The 24000-nt window shown below is 44.0% G+C and overlaps 4 protein-coding genes across 8 annotated transcripts in view; all 4 read right to left on the bottom strand.

The window, feature by feature from the left end:
• Positions 1–789: 789 nt before the first annotated feature.
• On the bottom strand, positions 790–5164 carry ndufs3 (NADH:ubiquinone oxidoreductase core subunit S3). Its single transcript, XM_084011070.1, has 7 exons — positions 5071–5164; positions 4643–4708; positions 3714–3811; positions 3353–3502; positions 2396–2521; positions 2193–2312; positions 790–1085 (listed from the first exon to the last, which is right to left on the bottom strand). Exons 1-7 carry the CDS (start codon positions 5123–5125, stop codon positions 915–917), a joined length of 786 nt encoding a protein of 261 aa, XP_083867196.1. The 5' UTR covers positions 5126–5164; the 3' UTR covers positions 790–914.
• A 662-nt stretch (positions 5165–5826) lies between these two features.
• On the bottom strand, positions 5827–8090 carry ptpmt1 (protein tyrosine phosphatase mitochondrial 1). The gene is made up of 4 exons (XM_084011116.1): positions 7840–8090; positions 6925–7005; positions 6336–6527; positions 5827–6261 (listed from the first exon to the last, which is right to left on the bottom strand). The coding sequence occupies exons 1-4, from the start codon at positions 7984–7986 to the stop codon at positions 6133–6135; spliced, it is 549 nt and encodes a 182-aa protein (XP_083867242.1). The 5' UTR covers positions 7987–8090; the 3' UTR covers positions 5827–6132.
• Positions 8091–8860: 770 nt separating this feature from the next.
• prc1b (protein regulator of cytokinesis 1b) lies at positions 8861–16945 on the bottom strand. Of its 5 annotated transcripts, none has more exons than XM_084010833.1 (15): positions 16815–16945; positions 16478–16610; positions 14937–15059; positions 14603–14836; positions 13968–14138; positions 13552–13701; positions 13313–13460; positions 13091–13227; positions 12600–12695; positions 12370–12516; positions 12170–12280; positions 11995–12102; positions 11493–11675; positions 11329–11363; positions 8861–9617 (listed from the first exon to the last, which is right to left on the bottom strand). In XM_084010833.1, exons 1-15 carry the CDS (start codon positions 16826–16828, stop codon positions 9569–9571), a joined length of 1839 nt encoding a protein of 612 aa, XP_083866959.1. In that variant the 5' UTR covers positions 16829–16945; the 3' UTR covers positions 8861–9568. The 5 variants fall into 5 exon arrangements, 4 of the variants coding, with proteins under 4 accessions (XP_083866959.1, XP_083866962.1, XP_083866960.1 ...); XM_084010836.1 differs by having other exon boundaries at positions 11570–11675; XR_014597248.1 differs by having other exon boundaries at positions 9592–9617; positions 11329–11401; positions 11570–11675.
• Positions 16946–17720: 775 nt separating this feature from the next.
• vps33b (VPS33B late endosome and lysosome associated) overlaps positions 17721–24000 on the bottom strand; it is an 8370-nt gene continuing 2090 nt past the window's right edge. The window contains exons 5-23 of the mRNA XM_084010820.1: positions 23869–23936; positions 23740–23785; positions 23539–23633; positions 22874–22978; positions 22679–22769; positions 22240–22317; positions 21983–22053; positions 21819–21905; positions 21644–21734; positions 21491–21565; positions 20801–20865; positions 20661–20715; positions 20535–20581; positions 19709–19841; positions 19064–19137; positions 18793–18894; positions 18630–18705; positions 18348–18467; positions 17721–17955 (exon numbers count right to left, since the gene is read on the bottom strand). Coding sequence (XP_083866946.1) covers positions 17876–17955; positions 18348–18467; positions 18630–18705; positions 18793–18894; positions 19064–19137; positions 19709–19841; positions 20535–20581; positions 20661–20715; positions 20801–20865; positions 21491–21565; positions 21644–21734; positions 21819–21905; positions 21983–22053; positions 22240–22317; positions 22679–22769; positions 22874–22978; positions 23539–23633; positions 23740–23785; positions 23869–23936 — 1559 coding nt within the window. The 3' untranslated portion in view covers positions 17721–17875. The remainder of the gene's footprint in view (positions 17956–18347; positions 18468–18629; positions 18706–18792; positions 18895–19063; positions 19138–19708; positions 19842–20534; positions 20582–20660; positions 20716–20800; positions 20866–21490; positions 21566–21643; positions 21735–21818; positions 21906–21982; positions 22054–22239; positions 22318–22678; positions 22770–22873; positions 22979–23538; positions 23634–23739; positions 23786–23868; positions 23937–24000) is intronic.

Genomic DNA, 24000 nt, shown 5'->3' with positions numbered 1-24000 from the left:
GAAGAATCGACAGCAGAATAAAACCTCAAAGCAACATGAAGAAACAAACTCAACCAAACACGCAATAAAGCGCTGGACTCACCTGTCTGGAGTCTCAAGTCCTCAGTCTGGTCCAGGTTCACCTTCTCTGGTCCAGGTTCACCTTCGCTGGTCCAGGTTCACCTTCTCTGGTCATCCATTCCCACAGCAAAATAAAACCAGTCCACTTCTCTGTCCCAGTAGAACCAGTCCACAATCCGAGAGCTCTGACACACCAAGAGGATCCACCATGAGCATTTTAGCACGTAGCATGTTAGCCACACCCAGCATGCACCTGCTGGGTGTGTTAGGTTGGGGTGCCAGTGCGTGTTGGCCGGGTGGTGCTCTGCTAATCTGAGGTGGATACCGGATCAATAACGGGAACCTGGACCCACAAGGACCCAGTTCTCCCCTCAACACTCATGTTTACTTCAGAGTTGGACCGTAACCAAGTACATTTACTACAAACTGGAGGTACTTGTACCGTCTTTTCTTCGTGACATTTACCCGACAGCTCGGGTTTCTCTCTGGAATATATTTGTAGTTAATTATTTGACTGAACGGAAGCCGAGAGCGGCCATGTTGTAATTTATTTATTCTGTTATCGTTAGTTGTCTTGTTATTATAACAAAGCTTGTTTTCTCGTGTTAATGAAATATTAACTTGTTATAAAGACATTTCCTCTTATAACTTAATATTTATTTAACATTGATGGAATCTTGATAGTTGAAATGTCGTCGTGTTGCACAAAAGAAGATCTCCACAAAAAACTCTTTTAAAGGTTGTTTGTTTGTACTTTTATTTACATAAATATTTCAGGTGGGTTCGTTGAGGCTGCCGCGAGTCTCCAGACGCCGCTAACAGACAGACAGGTTAACAGACGGTCAGACGGGACATCATTTGTTCTCCGGGGCGGCGTCGCCCGCCTCCAGTTTGGGCGCCGCCTCCTTGGGCTCCCGGTAGGCGGGGAACACCTCCCACGGCGTGTTCAGGTCGAACTTCCTGAACTCCTGCGACAGCTCGACGGGCTCCGCCACCACACGCTTCAGCTCGTCATCGTAGCGCACCTGCAGGCGGAGACGGACAGTCCATTCACACGCTTTCAGGGGAAACAGGACGTGTTCGTCCACAGACAGACAGAAAGTCACATCGTTTCAAGGAAATCAAGAATTTCAAAAGGTTTGTGGGATCCTTGGATGAATTATCAGGTCTAAAAATCGCTGGATCTCATGTGTGTGAGGTCGGGGGTGCAGTCGAATAGTCAAAAAATAAGGTCCTAACTCCTATTCCTATCTCCTATTCCTTGACCTCTGGGGAAAAGGTCACGGGGTTAAGGAAAGGCGATAGGAGAACTCAAAAGGATTTAGGAAAAGTCGACCGCGGTGCTCAGAGAATCCGACCGGACTTTCACTAAGCTACGTCATTATAACGCGGCCGCTGATGATTGACAGCTGATGATCGGCACCGGCGATTGACGTGCGTCTGCACTGGATAAACTACAATAATGGACTACAAAAAGCGCATCGTCCACTTCTCCACATGTTGGTTTTATCAACAGCTGGTTCACTGACCAGCTTCAGGTCCAGCAGCTCCTCCTTTCTCTTTGACCGTTGCTTTATTTACGTTTCATTTGTGGTTTTAGTTTCGTTTTTGTCAAACATTGTAACATGATTGAAATAAAAAAAAAAAACATTCAATTATTATCACTGTCCACACATTTATTATCACTATTCCAATTACTATATGTCTGCATGAAAGTCATTGTTAAATATGTAAATGCACATATCGTTTGTTTTCATGAACGGCCGAGGTGTGCGGCACTTTAAATGTTGCTCTCGCAAAGAATTGTGGGTCGGCGTAATCTCCTTTCCTTTCGCATAGGAAGGTCCGTTGCATCCTATGCTAAAGGAGCTCTGAAAGGAAGCATTGGAGCTCCTTTCCTTTGCATTTAGAGAATCCGAACAGCTCTTATCATGGCGGCCACTTGTTTACTTCCGGGTCACTTCTTTTGTTAGGAACCTTCCTAAGCAAAAAAGACTATTCGACTGCACCCCATGAGTGTCTGGGAACAGCCGACTTCCTGTCCATCACACTGACTTCCTGTCCATCATACTGACTTCCTGTCCTTCATACTGACTTCCTGCCAACACAAGTACATCCATAATGCCAAGTACCTCGACGTATCCTGAGAGAGGGAAGTCCTTCCTGAAGGGGTGACCCTCGAAGCCGTAGTCCGTCAGAATACGCCTCAGGTCTGGGTGGTTGGCAAAGAACACGCCGAACATGTCCCACACCTGCACAAACACACACACACACACTTTTACTCCCAGCGGGATCTAAACACACACACAGCGTTATTAATGACAGACTGACTCACCTCCCGCTCGTACCAGTTGGCGGCCATGTGGACCGGGACCGCCGAGTCCACCGGAGTCAACTCATCCGTGTACGTCTTCACGCGGAGACGAGAGTTGAAACGCAGCGACATCAGGTTGTACACAATCTGTCAACACACACACACACACACACACACACACACACACACACACACACACACACACACACACACACACACACACACACACACACACACACACACACACACACACACACACACACACACACACACACACACACACACACACACAGTTTATTTGTGAGTGAATAAAGACATGCTTTTGAATCAGATTGGTTTGTTCAATAAGAAGAATATTCGTTCCGTGTTTCAAAGACGAGTTCTTCTGATTTTCTGTGATTATTTTTTACCAAAACATCCTGGAAGTGCAAAGCCACTAAACTACAGGTTTACCAAACTCTGACTCGACACAAATTATCTTTTCACATTTTTTAGTGCTCACGTGTTCGCCTAAAATAAACATGTGCTTTATTTCAGATAAAAGTGGCAAAAGATTGAATATGGAGTTAAACTAAAATTACAGTTTTATCAGTCTTGGCATTGTCAACATTAGGACATGATGTGTCTATAGTGTGTGTGTGTATGTGTGTGTGTTAGAGCATGACATTTTTCGGGAATTCCCGCAGGTCACGTGATTCCCGTGGGATTCCCGCGGGATGGGAGTCAAAGTTTTATTAATCCCGTGATTGGGACGGGATGGGAATAAAAATCAACGGGAGCGGGCAGGAGCGGGAACGCCATTAATAGATGATGATTTTCAGCCGTGTTAAACAACCAAAAGGGCCCGGGATTGGGATGGGATGGGATTTTTTCTCTGGGAGTGGGATGGGACGGGAGTGAAAATCCACTCCCGTGTCATGCTCTAGTGTGTGTGTGTGTGTGTGTGTGTGTGTGTATCTGTGTGTTTATGTCAGCTACCTCGAAGCGGTTCTCCCGCGTCGGGATGTCGACGGCCGTCAGGTCGATCATGTTTCTGAACTGGGCGTTGGTGTGATCCCTCAGGAAGGTCAGCACAGGGATCACTCCGTCAGGGTGGATCATCACCTCCAGCTCGTTGTAACAGGTCACCTACACACACACACACACAGACACAGACACAGACACACACAATATTACACACACGTTCCCTCTGCTTGACACGTTACATCTAGAAAGCTTGGATCCTTTTATCCGAGCTGCTTGTTGCTTGATGAAGTTTCGGTAATTTAGCAGTAATTTGACTAAACTAAATAAAGTGAAAACCTCACTGAAGTGATGCGGGACCCTCTTCTGGACTCACCTGGACCTGCTGGATGTATTTGGGCATCATCTCAGCCACGTACTCGCCGAACGCCGCCAGCTGGCTGTGGGTGACGGCATCTTTGGGCCTGATGGTGGCTGCGTGAAGGACAGGGGGAGGTTTAGAAGGAAGCAGCGCTCTCCTGTCGATCTGGGTTCAACCATCCTGACCCAGTGTCTCTAATGGATCATCACAGCTTGGGATTCATAAATCTGGTCCTTGAAAACCACTTAAGTGAGCGATACCTTCACAAAGCTCCCCGGCAGCACATCAAGCGGTTTACGGGGGACGGAAATCAATTTGTTTTCTTATCCCGTTTTAATGAGTGCTTTCTCAATAATCATGTGAAATGCCAACCCAATGACATGCGGTTTTAATAGATGAAACAGAATAGACAGAAATAGATGTTTGCCACGCGGTACTGATTTAAATCAGAGGGGTGTCGCAGGTTTGGGGGGAAACAGAAAGGCATTTGAAGGATTTCACAGATTTCACCTCCTCTCTATCCCGAAGAAAACAGCCGTCTCTTGTAAAAAATAAATCTAGACACCACTGACTGTACATATGTCTTCAACCATACACTCATTCAGATCGCACCAGTTCAAAGCAGGTGGATCGATCAGGATGGGACCCGCTGCATCTCATGGAGGCAGAAATAACCCTGTTGCTCTGATAATTTCATTTTATACAAAAACGGGTTTTCCTATAACAATAATAATAATGTTTTTTTCCCTTCAGATGACAATTATGTAACTAATTGTGTTTTTTAACATTGATTAACACATGAGTACTTCTTCCTGCACTGCTCTCCTGCAGCATCAGGCAGGCAGACAGACAGGCAGGCAGCCAGACAGGCAGGCAGCCAGACAGGCATGCAGACAGACAGGCATGCAGACAGACAGGCATACAGACAGGCAGACAGTACTCACGGCTGGTTTCGGTGGTGGAGCTCTGCAGCCTGGTTTGCTGCTGGAGGAGACATGAAGTCCTCGCAACTGGTGAAGATAAAACAGGAGTAAATAATAAATATATATTATAATATATATTATAAACACGCCACGGATCTACAGAGGAGCGGCAACAATGTGAGCATCAGGTCAAGAGCATCCCGCCGTAACCCTTGGTTACGTCAATGTTGCGTTAATGAACTCGTCTGTCGGATAAAACGACGCAAACCGAGTGTGATTCAACTCGGGCTAGCGTTAGCATTAGCTAGCTCGAAGGTCAAAGCTGACACGTCTGACGGTTGAACAACAACACAGAGTTGTTTTTAGTGGCGATAAAATGTACAAATAAGTAAATAAACGGCTGCGCCAGACGGCCAGGATGAAATAAAAGGCGTTTCTAGTCAACTTACGGTTATAAGTCCTTCCAAGTCCTCCGCGGACGAACCGTGCGAACGACGCCGCCATGTTTGTTTTATAGCCTTCTCCTCTTCGGGGCAGAGAGACGCGACTATGAGCGGGCGGTCGCCACCTGGCGGGCCGGAGGAGAAGTGCTGCTGGGACAGAAGCACGTCGGAGGAAGTATTCAGCCCTTTTACTTCATTAAAATACTTTTAAAATACCCTGTCGCAAGGAAAAGTACCGCAACCGTGCAAACCATGACAAAGGTGTTTAAAAAAAGGAGAATTATTTTAAAGATACGTGATAAATCCTCAGATTTTACGAAAAGGAACCATGACATTTTTTTTTGCTTTAAAAATGTTTGCATCTGAAACATCTCTCTACTTTTTCTGTCTTTTTGCCCTCCTCCTCTCAAGTATTACCAGTAAAATATATTGAAAACAAAGTATAAAAAAATTGTTTGTCTTTTCTTAAAAGTTTGAAATCATTGAAGACACATTTTACCCAACAATCTATATATATATATTTTTTTTTTAAACTAACAAATAAATATACAAGTAAATTATACATCTGAAATATTGATGATAAGCTGGCAATACTCTTTCAGGTACTAGTACTTCACTCAAGGTACTAGTACCTCAGACGTTTTAATCACTACAACTAATGCAAATAAACACTCATGTATCAGTAATAACTGGACGTAGAAAATAAAAGCAGCATAAACACACATTTTATTCAGCGGCACCATCAGCGTTGCATTGTGGGAAAAAGCTGATGATTGAAAATCGTTCCCGGGTTACAGAATCCCAACAGGGACAGTTGGGATATTTGTTATGTCTTTTTTCCTTTAGGTGTTTCAGCCGGTCAGGAAGTTCAAGGATTGTTTTACAATTTTATGAAAATGGTTATTTTAAAAAAAGAAGAAGAAAATTCACAACTGAAAATGTTCAGCTTCCCAGAACAGAAAACAACAACATGTTATAGTAGTTTGGCCTCGTCTTCAGGTGGGTGTACATTCTGAGTCCAGCAGCTGATCTGGGTCTGGGTCCAGGTCCAGGTCCAGGTCCAGGTCCTCAGCCGGCCTGATCACACACCTGCTGGTAGTACCTCCTCAGCATCTCCAGCTGAGCGGAGCGCACCAGGATGTGCGGCCGGACGGACGCCAGCTTGCGACAGGCCTCCTCCGGAGTCCAGCAGTGTAACTGTGGGCAGAAGAGTGTGATGTCACAGCCTTGTCCCCCATATGCCCCGCCCCCCTCCACAGCCCTGTACCGACCCTGATGAGGTAGGCGGCCGCCAGCGTGGCGCTGCGGCAGCGTCCGGCCTTGCAGTGCACGTACACGCTGCTGCCTTGCTCCCGGTGCCGCAGGGCGAACTCCACGCCTCGGCACAGCTTCTCCAGACTCGGCACGCCGATCAGGTCCACCGTGGTCAGCCGCAGCTGCTCCACGCCGGCCGCACGCCACTCCTGCCGGGGGGCATCGAACACATCAGATTAAACCAGACGTCCCATTAATGTCAATCATAAATATCACACATGACAAAGAATAAAAAACAACAAATACCGACATTTAAGAAGATTTGAAAAATGACTCAAACCCTAAAAACGGTTCATTTTCAGCCGACTCACTAATTGATCACATGACTATTTGTTTCATTAGCAATTAGCAACAGTTCAGCTGATTTACATCACCTGACAGAAACACAAGACAAAGGTCAAACATAAACACTTAAAACTTCATCTTAATCATCATGTTATAATTAGACTGTCCGTCGGTCACATGACGACAGCTGAACTGTTTTCTGGACGTCACGTCGCCGGCCCCTTTAAATCTTCTGTTCAACATAAAAACAAATGAACTCACCTCGGCTGAGTTGCAGAAGTATTTGGTCTCGTACTCCTCGTTCATGGTGATGACGCCTCGGACGTTCTCTGTTTCTACCAGCTGAAACAACAACAACCATCAGACCTCATTAACGATGATTTAACGATGAAGGTCACTTCCTGTTTTCATCTGTTTAACAAACACTTTCACAATGACGTTGAGTTTATAACAACAATAACATTAACTCTGAGCAGTTTACCTGGTTATTACTATCAGGTCTCCTTGGAAACAGTTGCTATGGGCACATTTGAGGTACTTGTACTCCACTACATCTCAGAGGTATATATTTAGTATTTGTTACTACATTTGTGTGACAGCTTTAGGTACTTTCCCAGATTACAGTTTCCGGTGAAAACCACGTATCTCCATCTCCACGATAAACTTCTTAAGGGAAATAAAAGTATTTAAAAAAAACTCTTCACAAAAGGATTTTTGCAAAGTGGAAAAATAAAAAAATCCAATTTAAATCTATAATAGTTCATATCATCACTTTCTCATCTATGAAATCACTCAGAATCTACAAATGTGTTTAATTAATGTCTAAAAATATCTCTCCTGATGTTCTTCCAGACAACAATAATACAACTATACAAATGTAATTATTCCAGGGGACAAACATGATTTGATGTATTTTAATTACTTAATAACTACCAAACAGTATAGTACAACTTTAAACAGTGAAATGTAACATACACATTAAAGCAGCAGCAATATTAATACAAATAAAAACACCATATTAAATGTAGGAAAATACATGACTTTTACTTGACTTACGACCTTTTTTACGTGTGGTACCTGAAGTGCATTGAGCTGGAGTTGTACTTGTACTCCCACAGTGTGGTATTAGTACTCGGTAGTACTCCGAGCCACGCGGACCGGGAGAGGAGGGCTCACCTGTTTGGTGAGGGACCGGAACGGCAGCGCTCCCAGGATCACGGTGTCGTCCACTCGGTCGAACCAGCGTCTCGACGTCAGCTTCTCCATGGCAACGTTGTAGGCCAACGTCGGGTAGAAGAGCAGCCGCGCGAGCGCCCCGGACATGACGCAGCTATTAGTACTAATTAACCGTTAGTACTGGTCGGTTACTCGGGTAACACGGCAGCGGACTGACCCGTCGGTCACACACACACACGCGGCTACTTCCTTTACGGCAGGCGGACTTCCGGCGCGTATCCTTCAAAATAAAATCCGCGACCGTCACAAAATCCAAAGCCAGAAAAGGCAGAGGTGTCAAAAGTACAGACAGTCTGTACTCAAGTAGAAGTACTACAGACAGTCTGTACTCAAGTAGAAGTACTACAGACAGTCTGTACTCAAGTAGAAGTACTACAGACAGTCTGTACTCAAGTAGAAGTAGACTGTCTGTATGTCAGAAAATAATGAGAAACTTTTTCAAAACAATGAGAAACTTTTTCGAAATACTGAGAAACTTTTCCAAATAATGAGAAACTTTCAAAAATAAAAAGAAACTTTATCAAAATAATGACTTAGTATTTTAAAATAATGAGAAACTTTATCTATAATGAGAAACTTTTTCAAAATAATGAGAAACTTTATCTATAATGAGAAACTTTTTCAAAATAATGAGAAACTTTCTCAAAATAATGACTTAGTAATTCAATATGACATACTACACTAACTCATATTTTGAGGAACTAAGTAATAATAATAATTTATACGACAGTGGCAAACAATGGGCTTCCATACGTACTAAAGTATTTGTGCCAGTTTCTAACTCCACATGTTCCTGGTTTATCACAAAAGTTAGTGAACTTAAGAGATCCATCTTTGCATATCTTTACATTCATCGTGCACATTAGGATCTTATATTTATACACACACACGTATAAAAAGAAGTATATAATCCAATTTATATATATTTTTGAAGGAAAAATTGTGAATCTTAACAAATACGTTGCTTTCCAAGTGAAAATGCATTTATTATATGTTTTGACAAGCTTTTGCAAATCAGCCATGATAGTGTATTGAATTCATGTGATTTATCTACAGTCTAACTGTTTTTGCAGCACCGATATGTGTAGTTTAATAAGAACAATAACAACAGTCTCTACGGCCTGTTTGAACAACTAGCATCTTTGTCAAACAGGAGTTACAATGAAGAGCGGATACAGAAATATGTACACAGATACATACATGTATAAAAACACGTTTGGGTGGAACAGTGTCACCGTGTGTGATACATTCTACAATGCGCTGCAATATATTTTCAAAAAAACAAAAACAAAGAAAAACAAAGTGCAAAGTATTCATAACACATTCGGCCTGTAACCCCAGATTGCATATCGTCAAAAAGCAAAAAGTGTTTGTTTAAAAAATATATATTGTGCAGTACAAAATGCAAACATTTATTGCATCTCAACAAATGTCAAAATTTAGAGAGCCAAAGTAGTGTTAGTTTAACTTCTGATACAAACACATTCTTCCTCTTCAGACAGTGATGGACCAACAACGGAGTCCTCGCCCACCGAACACTTAATATATTATTACCTTCATTTACACACGAAACCGGAGGGAAGTGAAAAGGCTCGGATGCGTTTGGCAGGAGATCAGAACCTCGCGGCCCCTTCAGGGTGGAGAGGTCAAAGGTTGGTGCTGGTGGAGTTCAGGATGTCGTGCTGGATCTTGGCGTTGGAGGCCTTGGACAGGTCTCGCTGAGGAGACAAGAAGCAGACGTTGAATCGGCAAACGGCCGAGAGAGGACGCGCTGCGACGGAGTTAGAGAGGAAACAGACGGACCGATGCCGTTTTAGACTCCGAACATGAGAATGTTCATCAGCATCATCAAGTCATTCTCATGAAGCTCTTTTGGAGCCATTTTCCCTGAACCTCCACGGTTCACTTTGACTCAGATTCCTCCATTTATCTGTCTATATAGAGATATATCTATACAGGTAGAAGGACAGACAACTAGATAGATGGTTAATAGATCAAAATAAAGACAAATGTGAAACGGCGTGCTACATTGCACTGTTATTCTCACTCAGACAGACGTAGCAGCAGTGATTGGTCGGAGGTGTGTAGGCTGCGAGGAGCGTTTGTGGGATTAAAGGCGACGTTCAGACCGACTGGAGCCCCGGCAGAGTCCCAGACCGGTTCTCATGTTCAGGGATCATCGAGTCGGTGTGACGGAACGCCTTCCTCTCTGTGGAAGTCTCCTTTAACGGCAACTCATCTATGAACTCAAGTGCTAATTAATTATGGCAAATTGATCAAAAAGCAGACTCTGCTCCCTAAACTACCACTCCAACATGAATATGATCCTGAACATAACGGCGTTTTTAGTTCGTTCTCTTCAAAATAAAAGTTGACATTTTTAATATATTAATCCTGGACATCTGAATGTTTTCTCATGTCTTCTCAATGACTGTAAAACAGTTTTCCAGTACAAACTTAATAAAAGAAAAGGTTGAAAGTGGCTCAACATCACCCAGCATGGAGTTGTGTGTCGTCACCAGTGTTGGGGCTAGTTACTTTAAAAAGTAATATATTACAGATTACATATTACTCTCAAAAATAGTAATGCCTTACACTACTATATTACTCTCTGGAGAAAGTAACTAGTTATATTACTAGTTACTTTTTTAACTAGTATCCTGCCCCTATACAGGCAATCGAACCGGGCCGGAATGTCGGGACCCGTGCCCTCAGACCCGGGCGAAAAGTCCGTGCAGCTCAGTCCAGCTCCGGCCGCTCCAGGTCCGCGCAAAGACACAATTGACCTCCGCGAAGCCGGGCTTCGGCTCCGCCAAAGACCCGTAGACCCTCGGACGCGTCGCGGGGAATCCAGACGTTAAATAGACACAAGAACCCAGCCGAACTCGCGGCCCTGATGCCACCAGACCATGGTGAAAAGCCCTCGGACATCGGTCAAACAGCGGCCAGCCCAGCCCCACGCGAGTCCACACAGGCGGACTCTCGGTCGAACGCGAAACGCACACACGCGCAGCACGCAAACCAGCCGGGAAACAGACTGCTGAACACGGCCGAACTCGGCCCACTTGTGCCCACAAATGTAACGCAAGTAACGAGCCCGGAAAATTGTAATATTATTACTATTTTCAGTAGAGTAATGCCTTACACTACTAGTTACTTGAAAAAGTAATCTGATTACAGTAACGCGTTACAAAGTAACGCGTTACACCCAACACTGGTCGTCACACACACCTGGTGGGTTAACTCACGATCAATAACTCCTTTCCAGCGTGTTCCGTGTGACTCAGCCTGGCCTGATGTCGGTCTGAACGCTGACTGTGCACGTTGAAGCTAAAGCAACATGTTGCTCTTCATTAGAGGCATGCCACTAAGTACTGCATTAAAACGGGATTAGTCAGAATCACACAGGTTCTTAGGACTCAAACACACCTTGACTGAGCAGATTCAGTGTTGACCAAGTCCCTCTAAAATATAAATGTACATCATCAGCATCTGTGATCCGCTAACGTACGTTGGAATGTTGTTATTGCACAGAAATGAGAGGGAGAACAAAAAGCAGAGAAAGTAGATTAGAGGCAAAAAGAGTAAATTACCACAAACTCTGAATATGTGCTGGCAACAGAGGCCATGCTGAAGGTACGCTGTGGACTAGCGGGGGTCAGCAACGCACCACTCAGAGGGGGGGGGCCCTTCAGCTGGGCCTCGTTCTCCTTGTCACAGCCCTGCAGGCGGGGGTTGGGGGGTTTACAGCCACCCGGGGTCCGTGGTGCTGAACCCTGGGGGGGCACACATCAGGTAAGTGGGACCAGATATCAGCCATCAGTTTTTACAGTTACATGATGAATCAGGGTCTCCCAGTCGAGATGGAACGATAAAAACACTCACAATAACATGATCGTGGTGAATTTCCATTATCGGGATACTCGGGAAAATGACATCAAAAAGCTCGTTATCATGGCAGAGATGTGATTTTCTTTTCTCAATTTAAAGACATCACCGTGGACTTGGAGGAACATTTTCCAACCCAAACAATGAAGCAGCAGATGAACCCCAGAGAAAAGAAGAGTTGGCTGCATGCTGAAAGTGAAGCCGCACCTTGTTTGCAGAGAGAGGCGGGCGTGGCGAGCGGCAGACCGTGGCGCCGTAGACGGAGCGGCTGGTGCTGTTAGCTGTGCCGCTAGAGATGCTGGAAGTGCCGTTAAACTGAGGAGAGAGGGGGGGGTTAGTGCCGGACAGACTGTCACTCTAAATGTGAGCTGGTTTTTAGCACCTTTCGGGATTTGTTGGGGGTCGGCGTGCCGAGGAGTCGGCGCTTGGTGGGAGTCCGCACCGCCGTCCCGTACAACATGTCCTCCTCCGTCTGTCTGCTCTTCTTCAGATGCTGTCGGGAGTTCAGACACACGTGTCGACACGTTTCCCAGCACACACACATGCATGTAAGCCTCCAACACAACAGGGCGGCTGCTTTACCCGCTCTTGTTTCTCCTTCTCCTTCTCCACCCGGTGCTCCTCCCACTGCTCCTCCACGTACGCCAGAAACTTCTGGCCGTTCACCAGAAACTCACGACCCTGTTCGCTTTCCCACGCGTCGATCTGGGCTTTTAACTTCTTTTCAAGCTGAAAAACACACGTGAGTTACCGTCACAGGCTCAGAAAGTACCTGAGTTGATACAACAGGCAGATACATGATCATGTCGTACCTTCGGCAGGCTTTTGTGCAGATCAGACCTCTGCTTCTCCTCTTTGAGGAGGTTCCCTCCTCGGTTGGTGAATCTGGTCGGGTCTGTGGCCTTTTTCTGGGATTCAGAGGATGAAACAGACATTATGACCCAACCCTTTAAATGTTTAAATCATTTTGGCTGTTAATGCTAAACATTTTTTCTTAGAACTTTGACATTTGAACCTCAGCTCCTTGAATAAGCGTTGAAACCACAATTACAGCATAAAATCATGTTTTCTATTCTTTTACTATTTTCCACCAGACTGAGCCATTATTGACCAACGTTCATATTACAGTAAATGTTATTAATAGGCTACAACTGACCCTTCGCTAAGCCCCGCCCCCTCCTGATACTACCTCCAACTGCCAGAGCTAACGTTACCGTGACTTAGCGACGGGTCAGTGGGTTCTGACCTTCAGCTGGGTTGACAGGTTTGCTGCTACTTCCTCTCCCCGTCAGAGTAAACTCACCTCCAGCTGCAGGAAGAGCCTCCAGCTGTCTTCCCACTGGTGAACGCCGTCGAAAAGCTCCTTGTGGTCCTCGTGGTGCTGCTTCAAGCGCTGGATCTCAGCGTCGTGCAGACTCAACAGCTCCTCAGTGAAGTCCTCTACAAAGAGTCGAGGACAGTCTCAGCATGTTTTGTAAACTGCAGCATTGCTCCCATCGGGACAACGTCACACAGAAGAACCCACCGCTGAAATAAGGAGTGAACGCCTGCCGCTGGTCACCGCTGAAGAAGCACTTCTCCCAGAACACGGCGATCTCGGAGCGGATGGCGTCGGTGACGTTGCAGATGTTGAGCAGTTTGAGCTCCTCCAGACGCTGGACTTCTGCTCGTAACTGAGGAAGTGGAAAGTGACCATGAATAAACAGAACAGAAGAAGAAAAATACAAATCCATGAATCAGGAGGTGAAACTGTAATCATCTCACGGCTTCCAGGTTCCTCTTCCTGGATGTGACCATGTGCTCGTTGAAGGCCTCCCTCTCCTCCTGGGGAACCTGCAGCCGGTCCCACAACCGCTGGATCTTCTCCCGGTGAGCCTCGCACCTCGCCTCGTTCTCCGCCTTACGTTCCTCCAGCTGACATCAGCGTGACACCAACAAGAAGCAGCTGTTCAACCTCAACTCTACGCATCAGCTCATTCAGTAACAGTACTGGATCACTTATTATACATATTTGACTGGACTGTATGTTAAACACCAAACATCAGCCCAGTGTTTCTGCTATAAATGCAAAGAAAAACATGAGCAGTTATTTATTTTTATGAAAGAGGAAAACGCTACGTTCCTTTATCCCCGTAGAGCTCAACGTTACACTAAACGCAGCCTTGTAAAAAGCATCTTACCTGACAAACGAGCAGTTTGAGGGACGTGATGTTGTCTCTTGAAAGGCAAAAAGAGTCCTCGTCCTCACAGACCACGTCCTTCTCGAAGCTGGTCTCGGGGACGTGGTCCAGCTCCCCCATGTACAAGATGATCTGCCTCTTGAGGTCCATGAACTCTGCGTAACGCTTCACCTGGAAAACCACGACAGCGACGCACCATTTGTTATTTTATATGCCAGATGACGTATTCTTATATATAAGCATCTGAGTGTAGTATGAAATTGTCAAAATTCAGAATCAGAAATCAAGAAAACGACCACAAAAATAATTATTTTAAATATTGGTGATCGGCCTCCTAGATTAGTAAGAATGGTTATCTGCCCTGTAAAAGCCCTAGTATATAGTATATGAACATAGAATGGAATAGATCGGCCCACTTCGTCACAGATACCCAACCAGCTATTTGAGTTAGAAGTTAATCCAGAACCTGATTCCTGCAGTCCAGATGAGCTGCTGAAAACCATGAAAAAGGGGCTCGACACCAGCATTGTGGTGCACAAACAAACATTTTACAGTACGGTGCGTGCCCGTTTGAACCCGGTTCCCGAGAGGAAACGCAGCTTTTTCGTAAGCGAGGCAACGACGCGAGCTCCCACCTTCTCGGCGTTCTGGTTGGCGACGTGCTGGCTGAAGCTCTCCAGCTGCTCCGGCGTGGGGACGGAGTCTGCAGCGATGCCGTAGGGCCCGGAGCACAGGATGTCACACAGGTCCTGGTCCTGATCCAGCAGAGCCTTCAGCTGCTGCATCCGCCGAGTCTTCTCCATCACCAGAGCCTCCATCTGCGTGCGGATGTTCTTCTCTTGCTGCAGCATGCTGATGCCGGTCTCCTCCTGAACACACAAATAACCGTTTTATAGGATCGTTAATTAAACATAGTTTAACAAGAGTTTGTTCACTCTGCTGCTGCTGTAACATGAAGATGTTTGTTACCTCAAACACGGGCAGCTGAAGTTCCAGGTAGAGTTTCTCCATTTGTGTCCTGCATGTCTGAATGCTGCTTAGGAGCCTCTTTCTCAGAGATTCCTCCTCTTTAATCATCATCTCTAGTAAACTCTGGTAGACAGAGAGAAGAAAATAACATCAGCATTATGTAGACGGATGTGTGTAGAAGATTGAAATGGACAACAGAATCCAGCGACAGATCATTTACAGGATTACATCTTTGCTTTCCTATTATCTGTACTAGTTCATTAGTGCTACTGTTGTCTGCACAGAGTACTTCAACTCAACTGGAGAAAACATGAAATATGAACATTATTACATTGTTTTCCCCAGAAAGGTCCTTGTTCTCACACGGTTACTTTAAATGAAGACATGTTTTAGTAAATATCAAAAGGGAACGTTGGATATAATAAACATAATAATAAACATTATTCACAGAGCAAAGTACAAAGCAATTCACAGAGCGAAAATAAAGCAGGAAGATCAAAATAATAAACAAAACACAATAAAATAAGCAGACAACTCAGATTAAATAAAATCATGATTTGATTTCTGATAAAAGCAGGTTTTTAGAAAAAAAGACTCTTTATTAAAAGAGCCTTGTTTCCTCGGGCTGCAGGTGGTTCAGAGTCTACCCTTTAGTTTCCATCCGAGACGAGAAGAGTCATAAGACCACTGCCCGAGGATCTCAAACAACCTGAAGGTTCATAAGGGATTAAAAAGGTCCAAAGTGTAGTCTAGTCCAGGAAGAGCCTTAAAATGAATCCTAAAACAAACAGGAAGTCAACGTGAAGAAAGCTAAAACCGGCTGATTCTTCATCCAGCATCACAAAAACAACAGCAATAATCCACACAGACAACGAAGGAATCATCCACACATCCGTGTAATAAATGAGCCTTTTCTCTGACTGCTGATTAACTATGAATGCCCTTCAGGTTGAAGATGTAACAGTAAGTTTAACCAAACTTCTAACGGACGAACACCGGTCACATTACTGAGATACAATCCCACAACAAAACGAGCTCCTGGTTAATACATGTTAGTGCAGCAGAGATACTCTGGTGTCTGTGTGTGTGTGACAGCCGATAAGCAAAGTGCACTATTAATAGTTCGCTATTACACATGTATTTATACACTGGAAAAAGTACCTGGGTCCCAAGTATGTTTCCGTATCAACATCAGCCTAAATAAATCCAGTACGAGGACTAGTTTGCACATCCCTACTCAAACCTGTGCAGCTCTTTCACCATCAAAAAGACATATTTTGTATTTATTGTATTTTTCTCCCCAGTCTATATTCATGATTCTTGACTTTACACCTTGCATGTGACGTCATAACCGGTAAGAAACCATGTTGTGATGGTCCCAACCCCAAAATTATAAACTCTGCTATTGTTATGTAAAAAAATCTCACCTAACCGGTTTATTATAACCTCACATGTTTGCTGAACCCGAGAGGGCAGCAGGTTTAGGTATCATTAACTTTACATCTTCTTCTACAGAAGCAGCAGAAGAAGAAGAAGAAGACCTTAATGTGGTTCTTGACGACGTTGGTCCTCTGCAGTCTCTGGTCCTCGGGGATCCCGATCTCCTCCCAGATGTCCTTCAGGTGGCACAGCGCTTTATTCAGGCACGACACGGCCTCCGCGGCGAGCACTTCGCTGCGGACACGGACACACAACGCACACATTTAACCTAAACTACACACGCAGAGGATCCACACCGAGCCAGCAGCCGTTGGCGTTAGCCAGCGTTAGCTTAGCGAGCTAGTTACATCAACAGTGAGCTAACGTCACTCTGTCGTCTCGTTTAGCGGACATTAACGTTGTTTAACGTTTAACAACATTGTAAAAAGTTTCTTTTACCTCTTTCTCATCATTTACTTCCACTCTGTCGCGGGTTAACAGTGTTAAAAACAGCCAGAACTGGTCACCCCCTCCCTCTCTATGTCTCTCTCCCGGTCCTCCTCCTCCTCGCGCAGCGGTCCGTTTGGACACCAGTTTCAAAATACGTGTACGGAGGCGTTCTGCGCTCTGATTGGCTCGTTGCGTCGGGAGCGCACGCTGTGTTAAACCGAGGCGCGCCGCCGGCGGGGTTCGCCGACTGTGAGCCAGAGTAACCCGCCCATAGACGGAAAACTCGTGGTAGAAAACAAACACGCTAGGTTGATGTTGGGTGTGGAACGTTCAGTTTGACACTTCATGGAACAGAAGCCCTCCTGTTTCATTTAAATTAAATAAACGCTCTTGTTTCATTTTAGACTGAAGACTAGTGATGGATGAAACGTTCAGACCCTTTACCAAAGTAAAAGTCCTGCATTCAAAAAGTAAAAAAATAATGATTATATATATAATTATATAATATATATATTTTAATGCGTTTTAACTCCTTTATATACTGTTTTTTAATTTTAATCTACACCATTGCATCATATTCTATAAAATAATTTGTCCTGTGAGAACCACACCTCCCTAAAAAAAGAAAAGAAAAACAGCCCTTTGTGATGATTGCATTTCCCAGCTGATCCAATTTTCCCTCAACTCACAGAGGAACACTTCATCAACACATCTGGAGATACGCGTTTTTCTTCTCTGGACAGGAAGGGGATGAACAACTGTAATCAGAAATGTAACTAAAGCTGCAGTAAAAAGTACAAAAGACAATCAGAAGTTGAATGTTGCGTAGAAGGGAAATATTAAAGTTCTTGAGTGAATATACTTTGCGTTCCAGCTCTGCAGCACCGAAACCCCAAAATATAAGCAAACAACCAATGCCATAAAAACATTTATTCACTTTATACAGTTGTTTTTTTACAGTTGCACTGTCAGACCAGCGGTGAACATTTCCCGTCTGTAACGTCAGCGTGTTGGAGGAAGTCATGACAAGTGGCTGCAGGAATGTCTCTCCGTTTCTGTCTTCACAGTCTTCATACTCGGTTTCCTAGCAACGCTTCCAGGAGCCTCGAACTGTTCGTGATCGCAGTCGTTACCACGATGAACTTATAACCTGTAATTACAAATCAAATGTATTCCTATTAATCCTTAAGTGGTATGAGTTTTTCTTTTATAGGGCTAAATGTGTCATACTTGATGTAGAGCTTTTATTTGCTTTATTATGAAATTAAAGAGCAGTATAATAAAGCGTTACTGCTAATTTCCTATGTTTCATATTCTTCACAGCATAGCTACTGACTGTAAACAGTTTTAATAAACATTTATCTTTATAATCCCAAAATAGACAAACAGAAGGGTGTAAAACTGAATTCTTATTGTGATGTGACTTTCAAAATAAAAGCATGTCAAGCCTATGATACGTATGGATGTTTCTGCTTTGCGATCGTCGATCATCAGAAAAGCAACGTTTCGATCAGAGAGAAACGCTAAAACTCCGGCCTTTACCTCGCTCTCTGCCGAGGAAACGCAGAGCGGAGATCTCAGAGAAGGTGCATCCTCCGAGGAACATGACCAGGACGATGCGCTGGGCGTCCTGCTTTGCTCTCGGGTCGGCTCCGTTGCTGCCTGATGGGAAAAAAAGCAAACACAAAAGGATGTGGCTTCCCTCCACGGATCTCCCTTTATTTGTGCTGTATTATTTGTGAGAAAGATGCTGTACACATTCATTATTATTATCATTGCGATGCCTTTCGTGTTTGTCTGGCACACTGAGGATCCAGATCTCACCTGTGACGGCGAACTCGTGTCCGTTCAGCAGCCGGGTGACTTCCTCGAGGCCCGTCCAGCCGTCTCGCTCCAACACCTACACGCCATGAAACAGAGAAGAACGGCCCCTCGTTGAGTGGAAGGGAGACCCCGTGGAACGAAGGGAACCTGTCCATTTACTCGCCTGCTCGATGAGTTTGCAGCTCAGAGGCACGTAGGCGCCGCTGAAGATGTAGGCCATGTCTCGGGGGACTCGCAGGTCGTACTCTTCATCGGACTTTGGCACCTTCACACAAAAATACCACGCTTAATAACGTACACACACATCGCTACGCTGTGACATAAGATAAGATAATAACCCTTTAGAATAGTGCAAATAAAAGCATCAATATGCAAACTACCATAATAGACTAATACAAAAATACATAAATGACAGATCGTAAATGATGGATTACCAGGTTGAGCTTCCTGCTCAGAGCTCTGAAATGACTCTTCTTTGCGAGAGAAGAGAAGGCGTCCGTCAGCTTCCCTGGAACATGAAATACATTTTATTTTATTTTATTGGTTTATTTGATAGAGACCATGCATATTTATGAACAAAGTATAAAAACCATGTAATTATGCCAGAATTATTTTAAAAAACTACTTTTCATCTGCAAAGACTGCTATAAGCCAGAGATCTTCAACAGGGGGTCCGAGACCCCTAGAGGGTCCGCACAGTTACTGCAGGGGGTCCCCGAAATTATTTGATCCAAAACTTTTTTCTTCCAAAAATTTCAAATTGATGTCCAAAAATACACCTTAACATGAATACAACCTTTATAAAGCAAATTAAAGTTTGAATATGAATCTGTCAACAATTATTATTTTAATGTTAGCATTGTTTACATCCATCATTACAAAGTACTGTAATACATGAACTATAGGCTGCTCTACACATTATCATTGGTTTAATAAGGAACTTTATGATATGTGATAGGGGGTCCCTCCACCAGGTCTCATTAAGCTTTTAGGGGTCTTTGGCCTGAAAGCGTTGCTTTAAGCAGGAAGGATGAAATACGGAGAGATTAAGACGTAAAGGTAAAAACATGGCGGTCCACCTGCGGTCCTGTCGTTGACCAGCTTGCCCACTTTGCTCTCCATGACGGTCAGCGTTTCGCCCGGCTGCTGCTCCACCAGCAGACCCAGCTGCCTCAGGTTGGCGAAGGTCAGCAGGTGGTCGACCCCGTAGCTCTGATGGAGGCCAGCAGAGATTAAACACATCTATTTAAACCAGAGCTGAGGATGGAAGAAGCTTTTTAAATCTACACTCACTGTAAGAGTGCTTTCTCTCCCTGATTTAAAGTGCACTGTCTAATCTTAACTTATTGGTTGTTTTGTACTTTCCATTATTCCCTTGAGCGCTCAGAAAGACACCTGGGAATAAAATGTGTTATTATAAACGGAGTGAACCATCAAATATCTATCGCATTGTTGTTTTACAAACACACTTTTAAATGTTCTCTATAAATAAATGAAACTTCCTTATAATAAAAATAATACATTTTATTTATAGATGCCTTTCTGATCACTCAAGGACACCATACAGTGAATAATAATTAAAAAAAAACAATATTAAAATATCATCTCTGTTGAATGTTGCAAGCGAGCATTTCATCCCTCCTGGAAACAGGAAGATGAGATGGGAGGCGGGTCAACACGCCAATTAACTTTAGTCTTTCTTGTTATTCGATAACCGCTAATAAAACAACAAAATGTATGGAGAGGAAAAGAAATAAACTGGTAAAAATACGTACGGTAGTCAACGGCAAGAGACAAATAACTGTTTGATCCCGTTATGAATTGTGGCATTAATTACATTTAAAAGATCATTTTGAACGTCAATAATGTTGCATTTCCGTCTCCGTTGATCACGTTGAATCTCACCTTCAGAAACTGTGCTTTTAACGAGCGGTAATCTTTGGGCAAAAGTCCTGCAAAAAGAAAAACACACAGTCGTTAATACGACGTGAGAATGAATGAATTCATGAAAGTCACGTTGAGACGGCTCACCGTTCTCAGTGATGGACAGAAGACAAAGCAGCCTCAGACTTTCTATCATGGACACCTTGAAAAAGAAGTAAAGATGATTATTGATCTTTATTATTATTGATGATTATTGGTGTCGTCATCGGACGCTCGTTTGAACGCACCTGTCGGTTCATGTGCTCCTCGATGAACAAAATGCTTTCACGGATTTCAAATCCTTCGAGTAAAGCTGGAGCAGAAAACAAGACTTTGTCAGGATTCGAATCAACAACGAGGTGAACTCATCGTGTGACGACGTTCAAGGCAGAGATCGGATGTTTTTAAGTGTAGCTGGAGGAGGAGCTTATGTCCAACACAGGAGTAAACATCAGTATAAACTCACGCTAGATTTACGATATGTTCGGAGCTTTACTTCTCTGCTCTCTCCAAAGTCACCAGACTCCTTTGACAAAACCGGTGATTCTACCTCACTGAACTACGGGAGTTGCTGCTCTTCAGCTGCCTTCAACAGATGGTGTGTTTGTGTTATTGTGTGAATCTTAACTGAGCCTTTAAAACATGACAATAACACAAACGAGCCGATTGAAGCTACAGTTCTTGTCAAAGGAGTTCTGTGGCTTTAAAGAGAACATGGATAACTTGATTTCCTGACATTAAACGTGCTTTGCTGCTCCCCTAACCCGACCCACCTGATGGTTTGTTCCACAGAACCATGTGATGAATCGTCTGTCAATCAAACTCTACTGTGACTAACACTGATCTCCTACCAGCCCACTTCAAAGACTCAAACTGCCCCTTTAACAACCAGGAAAGTCAAATCTCGATCTGACACACGGACAGTAACGTTTTCTCACAGTGTTCCGTCTTCAACAGCTCCTGGAAATCCTGCTTCGTCTTCTTCTTCATCATCGACTCGCTGGCACCGATGTCTGAAAGAGGAGATCTTCAGCTAAACACCGGCATCAACGTGACCCCCGTAAACGCTGCGTTACCGCGGCGACACTCACGTAGGCTGAGCAGCCGGTGTTCGTGCTTCAACCCTTTCAGTTCCTCCGACACGAACGTCTTCATCTGCTGGATGTCCATCCCCCGACGCTTCTGTGGAGGTCATAAATACATAAAGATAATCAAAACTCTGTCAGCTTTGAGTCCAAACGAGTGAGAACGAAGCTCTTCACTCACATCGTACGCCGTCTGGAGATTCCTGGCTTTCTGACTGAGGAAGCCGAAGACGTTGGAGAAATGCTCGTTTCGGATTTCATTGAAGACCTGCGAGAGTTTAAACGGGATTTTACGGAGAGTCGGACGTGATGATGAACAAACGTCGGACGTGAGCGGCGGCCTACCTTGTCCTGAGAGTTCAGCATGACTTTAGTACTTTTGTTGAAAGTAACATCAGATCCAAACTCCACACATCCTGCAAGAACACAACAGGGAGCTTTAATTCAACAGGAAAACAGAATTAACACTATTTCTATTATTATTGACTCCATAATTAATCATTTAATTGTATATTTTGTCCCTAAAAATCAATTAATAACCATCATAAAGTCTCACTTTTGGCCACAACAGTCAAGTGTACATGAGCTGCTTTGAAACCCACCACATTTGATCCTGAATATGTCATCCACGAGTCCCTCGTAGACCACTTGTGAGCACAGAGGAGTGACGAAGTCCACGTCTGCAACACGAAGACAACGTGAAGGAGGAAAGACGAAAGATCACTTCAACACGCATCATCACCCAGATTTAAGGTGGCGTGTACGAGATCCAGAGCCTCTCAACCGTGGATATAAGAAGTGGGCATTCTCTGTGCTGGCCACCAGGGGGCGACTCCTCTCTGGTTGTATAGAAGTCTATGAGAAAATGGTCCTACTTCTCTCTGCTGGCCACCAGGGGGCGACTCCTCTCTGGTTGTATAGAAGTCTATGAGAAAATGGTCCTACTTCTCTCTTGATGTATTATCTCAGTAAACGTTGTAAATGCTATATTAATGCTCTGGATCTCACGTATTTGCACCTTAAGGACAAACATCTTCTCACCTCTGTCGATGAGAAAAACTTTTCCTATTTCAGCTCGTCGAGCTTTCTGCTCTCCCTCCTCCACCTGCTCTCTCCACGACTCGTACGCCATCTGGTGGATGGACGGACAAGTGCACAAGTGTAAAATATCTACTCGGCTTAAAGACAATAAGGGGCTAAAGAGCGTTACATTAGAGGACGTAGGTGGTACTGCACCTTGGAGCACCGTCCGATCCCGTAGACCTTGGAGAAGGGCCCGTAGAGGGAGTGGAGGAGGTGCAGAGCGCTGCCAGCCGTCCTCACCCAGCGCTGATCGCCCGCCTGTGTGACGCGTTACAACATTTTACTCTCCGATACAAAAGATCAACTCATCCCAATTTCCTCACCTTTTATTCCTCCACAATTTTCTGATATTTATGTATTAAATCATAATCAGAAAGCAGCTCTCATTTGCATCAGAATCCTCATTTTATTTTATTAAATTATAATTATATACTATATGTAACTCATAACAACAGTACAGAACTACTGATGAACTGTATAATGGAGTGTAGGCATTAAGTGCAGGAAGGTTGTTTAAAACAAGCCATTTGGATAAATTTGGGCAATTATTTTATTGATTATTTTAACTAGTTATTAATTTGCCATCATTTTGGATTAAAAAGTCAGAAAAAAAGTAAGAAACATCCTGATCAGAAATCCCAAGAGTCCAAAACTCAAAAATATATTGAGTTTACCTTTAATAACAGTAATATTCACATTATAAAAGCTGGAAACAATGAATCACTCATAAAATAAATTACTTGAACGGTTAATCGGTTATCAATATGATCTCTTAACTGGCTGAATAATGAGTTTTTAGTTTAGTTTGAATTATTTACCAGGAAGTTGTCTTGAAAGAACTCCGGCAGCTCCAGACTGATGATGTCATCGTCGAGAGGAAGCAGATAGAAAGACCACTCGTCAGTCGTCACGTCTGTGGGCGGCGAAGACAGGAGGTTGTTTATATAATATTTATAATATATATATATATTTGAAAATATATATTTTCACCACTTGTCTGAGTAGGTTTGGACGCTCACCACCGAAGATGCCCTGCTCCTCCAGAACGGCCTCACACGCGTAGAACTGGACCAGGCGAGGGTCAACGGGAACATTCGTTAATCAATCTGATCAGAACTCAAACCAACATAAATCAGAGCAGGGAATACCTTCTGAGGAGTGAAGATGATCTTGTATCTTCTAAACTTTCCTGCCGCCTTGTCGGCGTTGGCAACATCTGGAAGGAGTCGGGTTAGGGAGAAGGTTTACTGTTAAAACTGAGTCGCTGCCGGGCATTCTGG

The sequence above is a fragment of the Eutrigla gurnardus genome, assembly GCF_963514095.1.
Source record: "Eutrigla gurnardus genome assembly, chromosome: 1".
NCBI classification, from domain to species: Eukaryota; Metazoa; Chordata; class Actinopteri; order Perciformes; family Triglidae; genus Eutrigla; species Eutrigla gurnardus.
The sequence above is the reverse complement of the archived record's forward strand: the minus strand, read 5'-3'. Positions and strand labels throughout refer to the sequence as shown.

Excerpts from the sequence above, each read along its gene's own strand:
- ndufs3 (XM_084011070.1), bottom strand. The coding sequence starts at position 5,125 with ATGGCGGCGTCGTTCGCACGGTTCGTCCGCGGAGGACTTGGAAGGACT. Across the intron at positions 4,709-5,070 it reads ACTTGGAAGGACTTATAACC|TTGCGAGGACTTCATGTCTC; the intron begins GTAAGTTGACTA and ends TATCTTCACCAG. Across the intron at positions 3,503-3,713 it reads AATACATCCAGCAGGTCCAG|GTGACCTGTTACAACGAGCT; the intron begins GTGAGTCCAGAA and ends GTGTGTGTGTAG.
- ptpmt1 (XM_084011116.1), bottom strand. The coding sequence starts at position 7,986 with ATGTCCGGGGCGCTCGCGCGGCTGCTCTTCTACCCGACGTTGGCCTAC. Across the intron at positions 6,528-6,924 it reads ACTTCTGCAACTCAGCCGAG|GAGTGGCGTGCGGCCGGCGT; the intron begins GTGAGTTCATTT and ends GCCCCCCGGCAG. Across the intron at positions 6,262-6,335 it reads CGGCCGCCTACCTCATCAGG|TTACACTGCTGGACTCCGGA; the intron begins GTCGGTACAGGG and ends TTCTGCCCACAG.
- prc1b (XM_084010833.1), bottom strand. Across the intron at positions 15,060-16,477 it reads TCGTCAAGAACCACATTAAG|AGTTTACTAGAGATGATGAT; the intron begins GTCTTCTTCTTC and ends TCTGTCTACCAG. Across the intron at positions 13,461-13,551 it reads GGAAGAGGAACCTGGAAGCC|TTACGAGCAGAAGTCCAGCG; the intron begins GTGAGATGATTA and ends CCACTTCCTCAG.